General features: G+C 44.1%; 1 protein-coding gene across 25 annotated transcripts in view; it reads right to left on the bottom strand.

Annotated features, from left to right (window-relative positions):
- LOC126101588 (mucin-3A-like) overlaps window positions 1-13,349 on the bottom strand; it is a 400,051-nt gene that overhangs the window by 52,300 nt on the left and 334,402 nt on the right. For all 25 annotated transcript variants that reach the window (XM_049912245.1, XM_049912250.1, XM_049912247.1 and 22 more), the window contains one exon: window positions 8,409-8,574. In XM_049912245.1, coding sequence (XP_049768202.1) covers window positions 8,409-8,574 — 166 coding nt within the window. The remainder of the gene's footprint in view (window positions 1-8,408; window positions 8,575-13,349) is intronic.

Below are 13,349 nucleotides of genomic sequence, written 5' to 3'. Positions count from 1 at the left end.
GGCGGTTTTTGCAATCTTCGTAACTGTGTGGATGATGTTTATCCGAAAGTCAGTCTCATAAATGCTACACACGAAAGTAAGTAGTCATTTTGTTGTCACTTCCCTAATTATTTTAGAAATTCTGCTGGAATTTTATCTATTCCTTCTGCGTTATTTGATCTTAAGTCTCCCAAAGCTCTATTAAATTCTGATTCTAATACTAATAACTAATACTAATACTAATACTAATAAATTCTGATTCTAATATCTCTTCTAAATCGACTCTTGTTTCTTCTTCTACCAAGTCACCAGATAAGTCTCCCCCATCACAGAGGTCTTCAATGTACCCTTTCCAACTATCCACTCTCTCCTCTGCACGTAACAATGGCATTCCCTCCCATGGGACACTTAGTGTCACCGCCGTTGATTTTAATTTCACCGAAGACTGTTTTGACTTTTCTATAAGCTGAGTCAGTCCTTTTGACAATCATTTCTTTTTCGGTTTCTTCACATTTTTCATGCAGCCATTTAGCCTTAGCTTCTCTGCACTTCTGATTTATTTCATTCCTAAGTGACTTTTATTTCTATATTCCTGAATTTCCCTGAACATTTTTGTTCTTTCTTCTTTCATCGGTCAACTGAAGTATTTCTTTTGTTACCGATAGTTTCTTTGCAGTTACCTTCTTTGTATCTATGTTTTTCTTTCCAGGGTCTGTGATCGACGTCTTTAGGGATGTCCAGTCCCCTTTAACTGAACTGACTACTGGGCTATTCGTTATCGGAGTATCTACAGCCTCAGAGAACTTCAAGTGTACCTCTTCATTCCTTAGGACTCCGTATCCCACTGTTTTGCGCACTGATACCCCCTGTCTAGTCTCTTCAACTCCAGCCTACTTTTCATCACTACTAAATTGAGATCTGAGTCTACGTGTGCTCCTGGGTACGTCTTACAGTCCAGCATCCGATTTCGGAATATCTGCCTGACCATGACGTAGTCTAACTGAAATCTTCTCGTAGCTCCCGACCTTCTCCACATACACCTCCTCCTTTTGTGATCCCTGAACTTCGGCGGCCGATGGATTAATGTGTGGTGCGCGGCCCAGTTCCACCGCGCAGGTGGCAAGGATAGTAAACAGGGGAGACATCGACAGCAGGGCATAAAGTCTTTGAGAATTGCATTCCCTGTACTCAGATGGACAGTAACTATACCTCGCAGACAGGTGCGCGAGCAATACGTGCAGATGTCAGCATTTGAGAGAGAACATGTGGTTGAGCTCAAAGAAGGCTGTTGGAGTGATCGACGAATCGCTGGACATTTGAGCAGGAGCGATATCACTGCTCTACGATGTTGGCAGGAATGGATGAAACATGGCCGAAACCAGCGTCAAGAAATAAGCGGTCGACCGAGAGGTGTGACAGAACGTGAGTCATCGTTATCGTCGATCCCACGTGCAGCTGGCGCTACAGCGACCACGAGGAGCATTAACAGGCGGCTAACAGACAGGAGAGGGCCGGCCGTTGAGCTCTGTACACCAGGAAGCTAGAAGCGGGGACCGAAGTCTGTCTGAGAAACTATTTAGTTGCGGATGTGAGAAGTGTAGTATAATCTGTTTATTTTTTAATCGTTCAATTGTCGCAACTACGTCACAACCTGTGACCTCCTTTTTCCGGAAAACGCAAGCGTGGCTAGTTTAAATCCTTAAGGGGCTCCGGAAAGGCTCAAAATCATGAAAGTTCAATTTTTACTTTTTCGCGTTTTCTGAATCTGCAGACTATTATCTTTTAATAGATATATAATTTATTCAATTCCGAAGACTACAACTATTTTTAAATTTTTTTTGAAATGTGTTCTACATGGGCGTGACCCACTGTGGCGCTGTTAAACTGCTGTCAAATGGTGTTATTATTAACGTCCGTGTTCATCGGGTACATTTTAGTGATGTGAGATAAAGTATGTGTTGTGGCTAACCTGTGATGGTTCAATATATATCGCTGGTGTGATTGTCGATTGTTTCATGTTTATTTAGTCTGTCGTTATCTCGAAAATATTCGTAATTAATTCTGTTTCTTGAGTCTCTGTTTTGTTGAAGTATAATAATGAGTAAAAGTAAAGTTGCTGTTGCAACTTTCAATGATGGCAACATTGTAAGGTGCAAGGTATTTAGAAATATGGGAATGAAGATAGGTTCTAAGATGGTACGAGCGATGCTTGCTTTAGACAAGGAACGCCTTCGGGCTGCAGACAGGGCTGTAAAGAGTCTAGAAATAGAAGCAAGAGTAAACAGGAGGAGGAACAAGAGGAAGCTGGAGGAGGAGTTTGCAGAGGATGAAGATAATCCATCCTATGGACCTGGAATGCACTAAAAAGTTAATCCAATCTTTGTCGCTCGATTCCCAAAACTTTTATTTTCTCATTCTAATTACATGTTTTCTAAGGATCTTCCAAACATATTTGTTTCAAACTTTCAGTAAATGTTACACAGTACCTTCTGCATAATTTAACACAGCCTTTTTCCAAAAAACTGTATATTTTTGAGTATATAAATAAAAAATTGCAAAAAAATGTTGTGAATTTTCATTACAATTGAAAAAAAAATCATCTTTAATAACTGAACTAAAATTTTGTAAAATCCCTGTGTTAAGTTGTAGTCCATATTCCAATAAATAATCCGTAAAAAGTTCAACTTCCTACCTCAAATACTTTGTGAGGAAAGATGTAATTTACAAGCGTTATTTTAACATTGCAAGTATAGGGCGTTCCGGAGCCCCTTAACGAGTTGTTTTAGAGTGCATCCAGATCAGCAGTTTGTAGTTCGTCAAAATCGATGGGATATAGGAATGCCCTGTCCTGGAAAATTTGTTGTGTTTATCACATCTGACTCAATTATAGTGGCAAGTCCTGTCAGTGTATCTGCAGTGGCACGGCACGCGGCATGCTCGAGGCCCCTTCAGGCTCACTGTCGCCGTAGGAGGACGACGCATTTAGTTTGGTATGTTTTAAAATGCTCTGTTTACCTGCCCTAGGCAGCCTCGACTGTTCTCCTCGATTCGTCCGTCATGTGCTATTTTGTTACCGAGGCAGCAGAAGTCTTCCACTTCGTCCACTGTATGGTCCCTAATTTCGACGTTATGTTTATCGCTGTTCTGATTTTTGTTACTTATCTACTAGATTTTTGTCGTTCTCTGGTTTATTCCCACATCACGTGCTCAGTAGCTTGTTCATTTCATGGAAGAGGTCTTACACATTACCATGTGTGGCGGAAAACAAGCGTTGCGAAACAATCAAAATTTGAAATAAAACGAGCAGTAACAACAATGAGGTATCGGTACAGAATTTAAAATTTTGAAATTTCCAGGAACGTATATGTATGTAAGAGTCTTAAATCGCCTTAAATCGCGTAAGGAATTATCTGCATTAACCGGCCAAGATCACAATTGTATCACTAGAAGTAATAATAATTTTAATAGGGAAATACATAGCAAGGCCCTATATCAGAAAAGAGCGCTATAAAACCTAAAACAATCTTCAGCGCATTTCCTGCAGAAATAAAGAACGTAAAAATATCAGGAACGTTTAAGAAAACGTTAATAAAGATGTTAATTTCTAGTAGTTTTTATAGCATCGAGAAGTATGTAAATGATTCATGTTGACGCAGGCCTACTGCTTCGTTCAACAACACATGTGATGTGTTTTACTACGTGTTTCACATAAAGACTTTTTCTGCTGCTGCTGCTCGGTTTTGATTATTTTAGGCAGTCGGGCACAAACAAAGCTACTGAAGCGAGGTTGGTGAAGATCAGTAATGAAGACATGTCTGAATTTTCGTGTGAAGTGCAGTGAGAGGATTATGTAACTGTTGCGCAGCCATGACTCTAGAAGTGGATATACAGAACACAAGATTTTCAGTATTTGTACATCATGCTACATTATCTATATTCTGCACACATCTTTCTAAGATCTAGTCCTTATCATTATACACAGTGATCAAAGTATGAATAAGCATCATTATTTAATCCTTAATTTTAATACCCTTTCTGAAGCTTTCTTTTTATTTTATTGTTTCTTTCACATATTGGTTGTATAGCAAGGGAGAAGATGGCGTCTTATGTTCTCTTTTATCTCTAGCTCTTTCATTACTTATTTTTGGTTCTTGTAGGTACTGTGTATTACCCCCGTTTTTCTATAGCGTTTAGGTACTAATTTGGCTGACGATTTCAAGCTTATTACTCAACTTGATGTAGTGGAACATTTTTAACAGGTCAGAAAATCATACGAAAAATGTCTTCCATGTATTCATAAGCCGAAAGGATGAGGTCTGCCTCTCTGGTGCCTCTACCTTGTCCTCCCACCACGCATACTAGATGCTCATGCGACCTTCAGTTACAGGTAGGTGGAACAGCGAAATTAACACACTTTCTGAGGTGAAAGGAAGTGTGTGTGTGTGTGTGTGTGTGTGTGTGTGTGTGTTGGGTAATATCTTAGGCTAATCTCAACAAGAGTATGGCAAACGGAACCAAATGAAAAAATAGTCCAGAAAATTCCTATACGCTGGTGAGCGATAGCAACGCGAAGATGCTGAATAAAGGATAATTAGCGATAATGACATAAAGACGGTGATCTGCCACGCAAGACGTATGGTCTGCCCGGTCCGTTGGTTTGACAGCTGGTGCCTGGCAGTATGCAGAAGGCGTAGCAGACTAAGACTGACAGATGACGACGTCTCTACGTATTGAAAGGTAGAATAGGTGTAGTCAGTGGAAAGCAAACGAGTCGAAAGTTGTCTCCACACTTCCTAAATTGTCACAACAATAATATAAATGTAAGATCTCCACCTAGAAGTGAGTATTTAGCTCATTGATGTTAATTACCAGAGCTGTAGTTAGTTTAATTTGTAATGCGGAATAGTTACGACACAGATTGTGTGTGTACAGTGGTTTCGTAGGTACGAGGGGCGCTCGGTGCGTAATGTAACACATTTTATTTCCTGAAAGCATATTGGTTTTCTACATCTACATCTACATCCATACTCCGCAAGACACCTGACGGTGTGTGGCGGAGGGTACCTTCAGTACCTCTATCGGTTCTCCCTTCTATTCCAGTCTCGTATTGTTCGTGGAAAGAAGGATTGTCGGTATGCCTCTGTGTGGGCTCTAATCTCTCTGATTTTATACTCATGGTCTCTTCGCGAGATATACGTAGGAGGGAGCAATATACTGCTTGACTCTTCGGTGAAGGTATGTTCTCGAAACTTTGACAAATGCCCGTACCGAGCTACTGAGCGTCTCTCCTGCAGAGTCTTCCACTGGAGTTTATCTATCATCTCCGTAACGCTTTCGCGATTACTAAATGATCCTGTAACGAAGCGCGCTGCTCTCCGTTGGATCTTCTCTATCTCTTCTATCAACCCTATCTGGTACGGATCCCACACTGCTGAGCAGTATTCAAGCAGTGGACGAACAAGCGTACTGTAACCTACTTCCTTTGTTTTCGGATTGCATTTCCTTAGGATTCTTCCAATGAATCTCAGTCTGGCATCTGCTTTACCGACAATCAACATTATATGATCATTCCATTTTAAATCACTCCTAATGCGTACTCCCAGATAATTTATGGTATTAACTGCTTCCAGTTGCTGACCTGCTATTTTGTAGCTAAATGATAAAGGATCTATCTTTCTGTGTATTCGCAGCACATTACACTTGTCTACATTGAGATTCAATTGCCATTCCCTGCACCATGCGTCAATTCGCTGCAGATCCTCCTGCATTTCAGTACAATTTTCCATTGTTACAACCTCTCGATACACCACAGCATCATCTGCAAAAAGCCTCAGTGAACTTCCGATGTCATCCACCAGGTCATTTATGTATATTGTGAATAGCAACGGTCCTATGACACTCCCCTGCGGCACACCTGAAGTCACTCTTACTTCGGAAGACTTCTCTCCATTGAGAATAACATGCTGCGTCCTGTTATCTAGGAACTCTTCAATCCAATCACACAATTGGTCTGATAGTCCATATGCTCTTACTTTGTTCATTAAACGACTGTGGGGAACTGTATCGAACGCCTTGCGGAAGTCAAGAAACACGGCATCTACCTGTGAACCCGTGTCTATGGCCCTCTGAGTCTCGTGGACGAATAGCGCGAGCTGGGTTTCACATGACCGTCTTTTTCGAAACCCATGCTGATTCCTACAGAGTAGATTTCTTGTCTCCAGAAAAGTCATTATACTCGAACACAATACGTGTTCCAAAATTCTACAACTGATCGACGTTAGAGATATAGGTCTATAGTTCTGCACATCTGTTCGACGTCCCTTCTTGAAAACGGGGATGACCTGTGCCCTTTTCCAATCTTTTGGAACTCTACGCTCTTCTAGGATTCCAATACACCATATTGTTTCTCACTCTTTTGCTTACAAAACCCTATTTTTCAACATAACCTCTGATCAATGGACGGGCTTACGTCACCGTACTGGCAGGACCTGTGATCCCACATGTTACCACTCTACCGGTTGACGTCGGAGCCAACGGCTCGCTACAGCAGTGACCTCTCCATCGTCCACGTTCTGCTTCACGCGGAGTCCCTCCTCCATTGGGCCAAACAGGTGGAAGTCAGAAAGTGCGGGACCCGGGCTGTAGGGTGGATGACGAGGAACAGTTTGTGTGAGGCCCTGTGTTGTCATGCAGGAGAAGCCCGTGTCTGGCTGTGACCCATCGATCACCTCGAATGAGAGTGTCCTCACGTTCCAACGTTGCTGGAGTCACAGCGGTGTGTGGCCAGCCGGCGTGTGGGAGATGGGACAAGTAAGAGCCTACGGAATATCAGACCAGCTGTGTGGCTGGATTGAAGAGTTTTTAGCAAACAGAACACAGCATGTTGTTATCAATGGAGAGACGTCTACAGACGTTAAAGTAACCTCTGGCGTGCCACAGGGGAGTGTTATGGGACCATTGCTTTTCACAATATATATATAAATGACCTAGTAGATACTGTCGGAAGTTCCATGCGCCTTTTCGCGGATGGTGCTGTAGTATACAGAGAAGTTGCAGCATTAGAACATTGTAGCGAAATGCAGGAAGATCTGCAGCGGATAGGCACTTGGTGCAGGGAGTGACAACTGACTCTTAACATAGACAAATGTAATGTATTGCGAATACATAGAAAGAAGAATCCTTTATTGTACGATTATATGATAGCGGAACAAACACTGGTAGCAGTTACTTCTCTAAAATATCTCGAAGTATGCGTGCGGAATGATTTGAAGTGGAATGATCATATAAAATTAATTGTTGGTAAGGCGGGTACCAGGTTGAGATTCATTGGGAGAGTCCTTAGAAAATGTAGTCCATCAACAAAGGAGGTGGCTTACAAAACACTCGTTCGACCTATACTTGAGTATTGCTCATCAGTGTGGGATCCGTACCAGATCGGGTTGACGGAGGAGATAGAGAAGATCCAAAGAAGAGCGGCGCGTTTCGTCACAGGGTTATTTGGTAACCGTGATAGCGTTACGGAGATGTTTAACAAACTCAAGTGGTAGACTCTGCAAGAGAGGCGCTCTGCATCGCGGTGTAGCTTGCTCGCCAGGTTTCGAGAGGAAGCGTTTCTGGATGAGGTATCGAATACATTGCTTCGCCCTACTTATACCTCCCGAGGAGATCACGAATGTAAAATTAGAGAGATTAGAGCGCGCACGGAGGCTTTCAGATAGTCGTTTTTCCCGCGAACCATACGCGACTGGAACAGGAAAGGGAGGTAATGACAGTGGCACGTAAAGTGCCCTCCGCCACACACCGTTGGGTGGCTTGCGGAGTATAAAAGTAGACGTAGATGTAGATGTAGATCGCGCGAGCTTGTTGCGATGATGGAAGACGCCTCATCGTGCTTTTGTTGAGCACCAGGTCTTCATAGACATTCTGGAAGCGTCTGTAAATATCTGCGATGCTCTGGTTTCCCGCCAAAAGAACCTCAGCGACTGCTCTTTGTTTGGAACGCACCTCTGTTACAGACCGCATTTTGTAGGCTACATTTAGCGTCGCCACCTATCGGCACTTGATGAATGTGTAGGGGAATATTCCACGATGTCCCACAACAAACTCCGCATTTTTTCAACCGAAATTGGCCGAGAAAACGAATGTGTTGCGTTGCTTATTGAACACCCCTCGTTGTAGTCTGCCCACCTCCTCGCATTACTGAGGATACTCGTCATTTGGCGCTCTAAGCGGCAGAATAAATCTAATAATTGTGACAGATAACAATAACAAAGAATGTAAAGTATGAGCCAGAAATTAACCAATTAAAATTAATGAAAATAGTAGCTGTTGTTTAGATGGATAATGCGACCCCTCGTAATTCCCTCGTAATCAATGTACACAATAATTGTTAAATAAATATATGTGCGTGTGCGGGGGGCTGAACGTACCTTGAGTGTGACGACTGGTCCAGGCTGGACGCGCTCCAGCAGGTCTCCAGTGGGATAGCCCACCACTATGCGGTCGCCGGCGGTGAAGACGGGTGGGTTGTCGTTGACGTCTTGGATCTGCAGCAGCACGCTCATGCTGGTGTTGTCGTAGAGCAGATACTCTGGCCTGTACAGGGAAACAGTCTAGTCGAGAAACCGCCAACGCACAGAACAGCACAACAGCCCACAGGAACCACCTCAGCGTCGTAAAGCTGTTGCCGACTATGGTCTGCTCAAAATTAGTGATGATGATGATGATGATGTTTGGTTTGTGGGGCGCTCAACTGCGTGGTTATCAGCGCCCGTACAATTACCCAATCTTTGCTCAGTCCAATTTCGCCACTTTCCTGGATGATGATGAAATGATGAGGACAACACAAACACCCAGTCATCTCGAGGCAGGTGAAAAACCCTGACCCCGCCGGGAATCGAACCCGGGACCCCGTGCTCGGGAAGCGAGAACGCTACCGCGAGACCACGAGCGGCGGACTCAAAATTAGTGTAGGGTTATTACACTACTGACCATTAAAATTGCTACACCACGAACATGACGTCCTACAGACGCGAAATTTGACAGGAAGAAGATGCTGTGATATGCAAATGATTAGCTTTTCAGAGCAATCACACAAGATTGTCGCCGGTGGCGACACCTAGAACGTGATGGCATGAGGAAAGTTTGCAACCGATTTCTCATACACAAACAGCAGTTGACCGGCGTTGCCTGGTGAAACGTTGTTGTGATGCCTCGTGTAAGGAGGAGAAATGCGTACCATCACGTTTCCGACTTTCATAAAGGTCGGATTGTAGCCTATCGCAATTGCGCTTTATCGCTGCGGTTTATTGCTGCTCGCATTGGTCGAGATCCAATGACTGTTAGCAGAATACGGAATCCGTCGGTTCAGGAGGGTAATAGGGAACGCCGTGCTGGATCCCAATGGTCTCGTCTCACTAGCAGTCGAGATGACAGGCATCCTATCCGCATGGCTGTAACGGATCGTGCAGCCACGTCTCGATTCCTGAGTCAACAGATGGGGACGTTTGCAAGACAACAACCACCTGCACGAACAGTTCGACGACGTTTGCAGCAGCATAGACTATCAGCTCGGAGACCATGGCTGCGGTTACCCTTGACGCTGTATCAGAGATAGGAGCGCCTGCGATGGTGTACTCAACGACGAACCTGGGTGCACGAATGGCAAAACGTCATTTTTTGGGAGGAATCCAGGTTCTGTTTATAGCATCATGACGGTCGCATCCGTGTTTGGCGACATCACGGTGAACGCACATTGGAAGCGTATATTGGTCATCGCCATACTGGCGTATCACCCGGCGTGATGGTATGTGGTGCCAATGGTCACTTCTTGTTCGCACTGACGAAACTTTGAACAGTGGACGTTACATTTCAGATGTGTTACGACCCGTGGCTCTACCCTTCATTCGATCCCTGCGAATCCCTACATTTCAGTAGGATAATGCGCGACCGTATGTTGCAGGTCCTGTACGGGCCTTTCTGGATACAGAAAATGTTCGACTGCTGCCCTGGCCAGCACATTCTTCAGATCTCTCAGCAATTGAAAACGTCTGGTGAATGGTGGCCGATCAACTGGCTCGTCACAATACGCCAGTCACTTCTCTTGATGAACTGTGGTATCGTCTTGAAGCTGCATGGGCAGCTGTACCTGTACTCGCCATCCAAGCTCTGTTTGACTCAATGCCCAGGCGTATCAAGGCCGTTATTACTGCTAGAGGTGGTTGTTCTAGGTACTGATTTCTCAGGATCTATGCATCCAAATTGCGTGAAAATGTAATCACATGTCAGTTCTAGTATAATATATTTGTCCAATGAATACCCGTTTATCATCTGCACTTCTTCTTGGTGTAGCAATTTTAATGGACAGTAGTGTACTTCTCTAGGCACACGTGTAGGCACGAAGCCGAGTTGGACATCCCACACAAAACCTCCTAATTACATTTATGTGCAGACTGAAGCGACGAATGTAGACTTGTACCCGCGTCTGCCACTCACTAGGCGGAAGCGCTAACCACAATGCCACCCTGGCACAATGACTTTGCACAACTGCACGGACTAACCAGCATTCCTGCCTCCTCAGACCAACTTTCCATTCACGCCTCAGCCCACTTGGTACTCCACCTAAAATTCGGATTGTGGAGGGGGGACTGCTAGGGTAGTCCGTGCAGTCGTGCACAGCCACTAAGCCAGGGTGGTGCAGTGGTTGGCGCATCTGCCTGGTAAGCGGGAGACCCGGGTTCGAATCCTGGACTTGGTAGAAATTTTCATTTGTCGCTTCAGTCTGCGTATACATGTCACAGATGTTTGAGACCTGAAAGGACTTCCGCAAACAAATTGTTTCATTTGACACACTCATTTTATTACATTTAATTCAGCTCGCGAACTATTCGGTGCACAAGATGGAACTTGCATACGGGTCTTCTGGGGGAGCTGCACTGTGTTTTGCAACGTAGGAGGGGTCGTATTTGGCGGGTGGTGTGGGGGGAGGGGGGAGGAAGTTTTTGTTTTAAAATGTTCTGCTGTTTTTGCTGTCTACTTAATGAAAAAAGTAAATGGCTAATGGAGTAGTTAATCAGTGCTGCTTCCACCATACTGCAACTCGTGAGTCTTCACATGTACCAGCGGAAAAGTTCAGTAAAATAACAAAAACACTGTCCATAAGACTTGCCAGTGTGTGGTTGGATTTCAGAATTTCCAGGGGCCAATAAACACATCTGTTGCATTTAACGCTAAATGAAAGCAGTCACAAGGTCATTACTTATGCAGGCAGGAATTTGCAGTGAAATAATGTTCACTTCTCAGTTTTTTCAGACTTAATTTCTTCTAGAAAAAGAAACTGAATATCCTTCATTACTATTCACAGCATTTTATTATTAAAATAACACATGTCAGTAGGAGAACGTAGGTAAGTCGACCAGCATCACGTGTTCGTTTGACCTTTAGGAAATCCACGAAAATTATTCAAAGTCTTTCTCCACACCTCTAAACTGAAGTCTCTGTTATGTGGAACTAACGATATTTTTAAACGCAGAACAGTTCATTATTGCCTACCCAAAATCTGTCAGAGTCCAAACGCTGAACAATGTTTCAAAACCTCTTTGATATTCACGAGCCCAACTAAATACTTAGAAAATATTTCGGTTACCCACACGGGGCTACTTCCACACTGGCCGACCCGGCTGACACTACAGTGACAGGACTCACGGCCGCGCCTGTTGTTGGTTTTTCATAGGCATTTCAGGGCGTACAGTCTCAGTTTTCATTTTAGCTTTACATCTACATCTACATGATTACTCTGCAATTCACATACAAGTGCTTGACAGAGGGTTCATCGAACCACAATCATACTATCTCTCTACCATTCCACTCCCGAACAGCGCGCGGGAAAAACGAACACCTAAACCTTTCTGTTCGAGCTCTGATTTCTCTTGTTTTATTTTGATGATCATTCCTACCTTTGTAGGTTGGGCCCAACAAAATATTTTCGCATTCGGAAGAGAAAGTTGGTGACTGAAATTTCATAAATAGATCTCGCCGCGACGAAAAACGTCTTTGCTTTAATGACTTCCATCCCAACTCGCGTATCATATCTGCCACACTCTCTCCCCTATTACGTGATAATACAAAACGAGCTGCCCTTTTTTGCACCCTTTCGATGTCCTCCGTCAATCCCACCTGGTAACGATCCCACACCGCGCAGCAATATTCTAACAGAGGACGAACGAGTGTAGTGTAACCTGTCTCTTTAGTGGACTTGTTGCATCTTCTAAGTGTCTAAGTGTCCTGCCAATGAAACGCAACCTTTGGCTCGTCTTCCCCACAATATTATCTATGTGGTCTTTCCAACTGCAGTTGTTCATAATTTTAACACCCACGTACAGCTTTGAGAATTGTACTATTTATCGAGTAATCGAATTCCAAAGGATTTCTTTTGGAACTCATGTGGATCACCTCACACTTTTTGTTATTTAGCGTCAACTGCCACCTGCCACACCATACAGCAATCTTTTCTAAATAGCTTTGCAACTGATACTGGTCTTCGGATGACCTTACTAGACGATAAATTACAGCATCATCTGCGAACAACCTAAGAGAACTGCTCACATTGTCACCCAGGTCATTTATACAGATCAGGAACAGCAGAGGTCCCAGGACGCTTCCCTGGGGAACACCTGATTTCACTTCAGTTTTACTCGATGATTTGCCATCTATTACTACGAACTGCGACCTTCCTGACATGAGATCACGAATCCAGTCGCACAACTGAGACGATGCCCCATAGGCCCGCAGCTTGATTAGAAGTCGCATGTGAGGAACGGTGTCAAAAGCTTTCCGGAAATCTATATTTACGACACATTTGCACTTGCATGGCGTATGTGGGAAGAATATGCGATGACAAAGCAACTTCTATTTTGGAAAATATGGTTCTGTGAGTACTGTATGGCTTACCTTACATTGACGACGCAAAAAATTATGAGCACTGCCCACCGCGAGACAGAGTACCACCTGGTGACATCACGAGCACGTGGCGTGGTAAGGAGAGCAGAGACGAATGGGGAATCCTTCTAGTGGCGATACATACGATGCGCAATTGGGAAAATACTCTGATGTAAGTGACTTTGACAAGGGATGTGTTGTTATGGCCCAGCACCTGGGAACGAGCATCTCGGAAATGGAGAAGCTTGTACACTCTTCACGTGCTACTGTCGTGAACATCTGTGAAAATCAGCTGAAGGACGCAGAAACAATTAGTAAGCGGAAAGGTGTTGGACGTCTGCACCTCGTCAGAGAACGCTGAAGTCGAAGGCTCGTCCGCTCTGTAAAGCAGGGTAGGCGGCTACGTGTGGCAGGTCTGACAGGAGACTGCAGTG

Source organism: Schistocerca cancellata, chromosome 9, assembly GCF_023864275.1.
Source record: "Schistocerca cancellata isolate TAMUIC-IGC-003103 chromosome 9, iqSchCanc2.1, whole genome shotgun sequence".
In the NCBI taxonomy this organism is placed as follows: domain Eukaryota; kingdom Metazoa; phylum Arthropoda; class Insecta; order Orthoptera; family Acrididae; genus Schistocerca; species Schistocerca cancellata.
The sequence above is the reverse complement of the archived record's forward strand: the minus strand, read 5'-3'. Positions and strand labels throughout refer to the sequence as shown.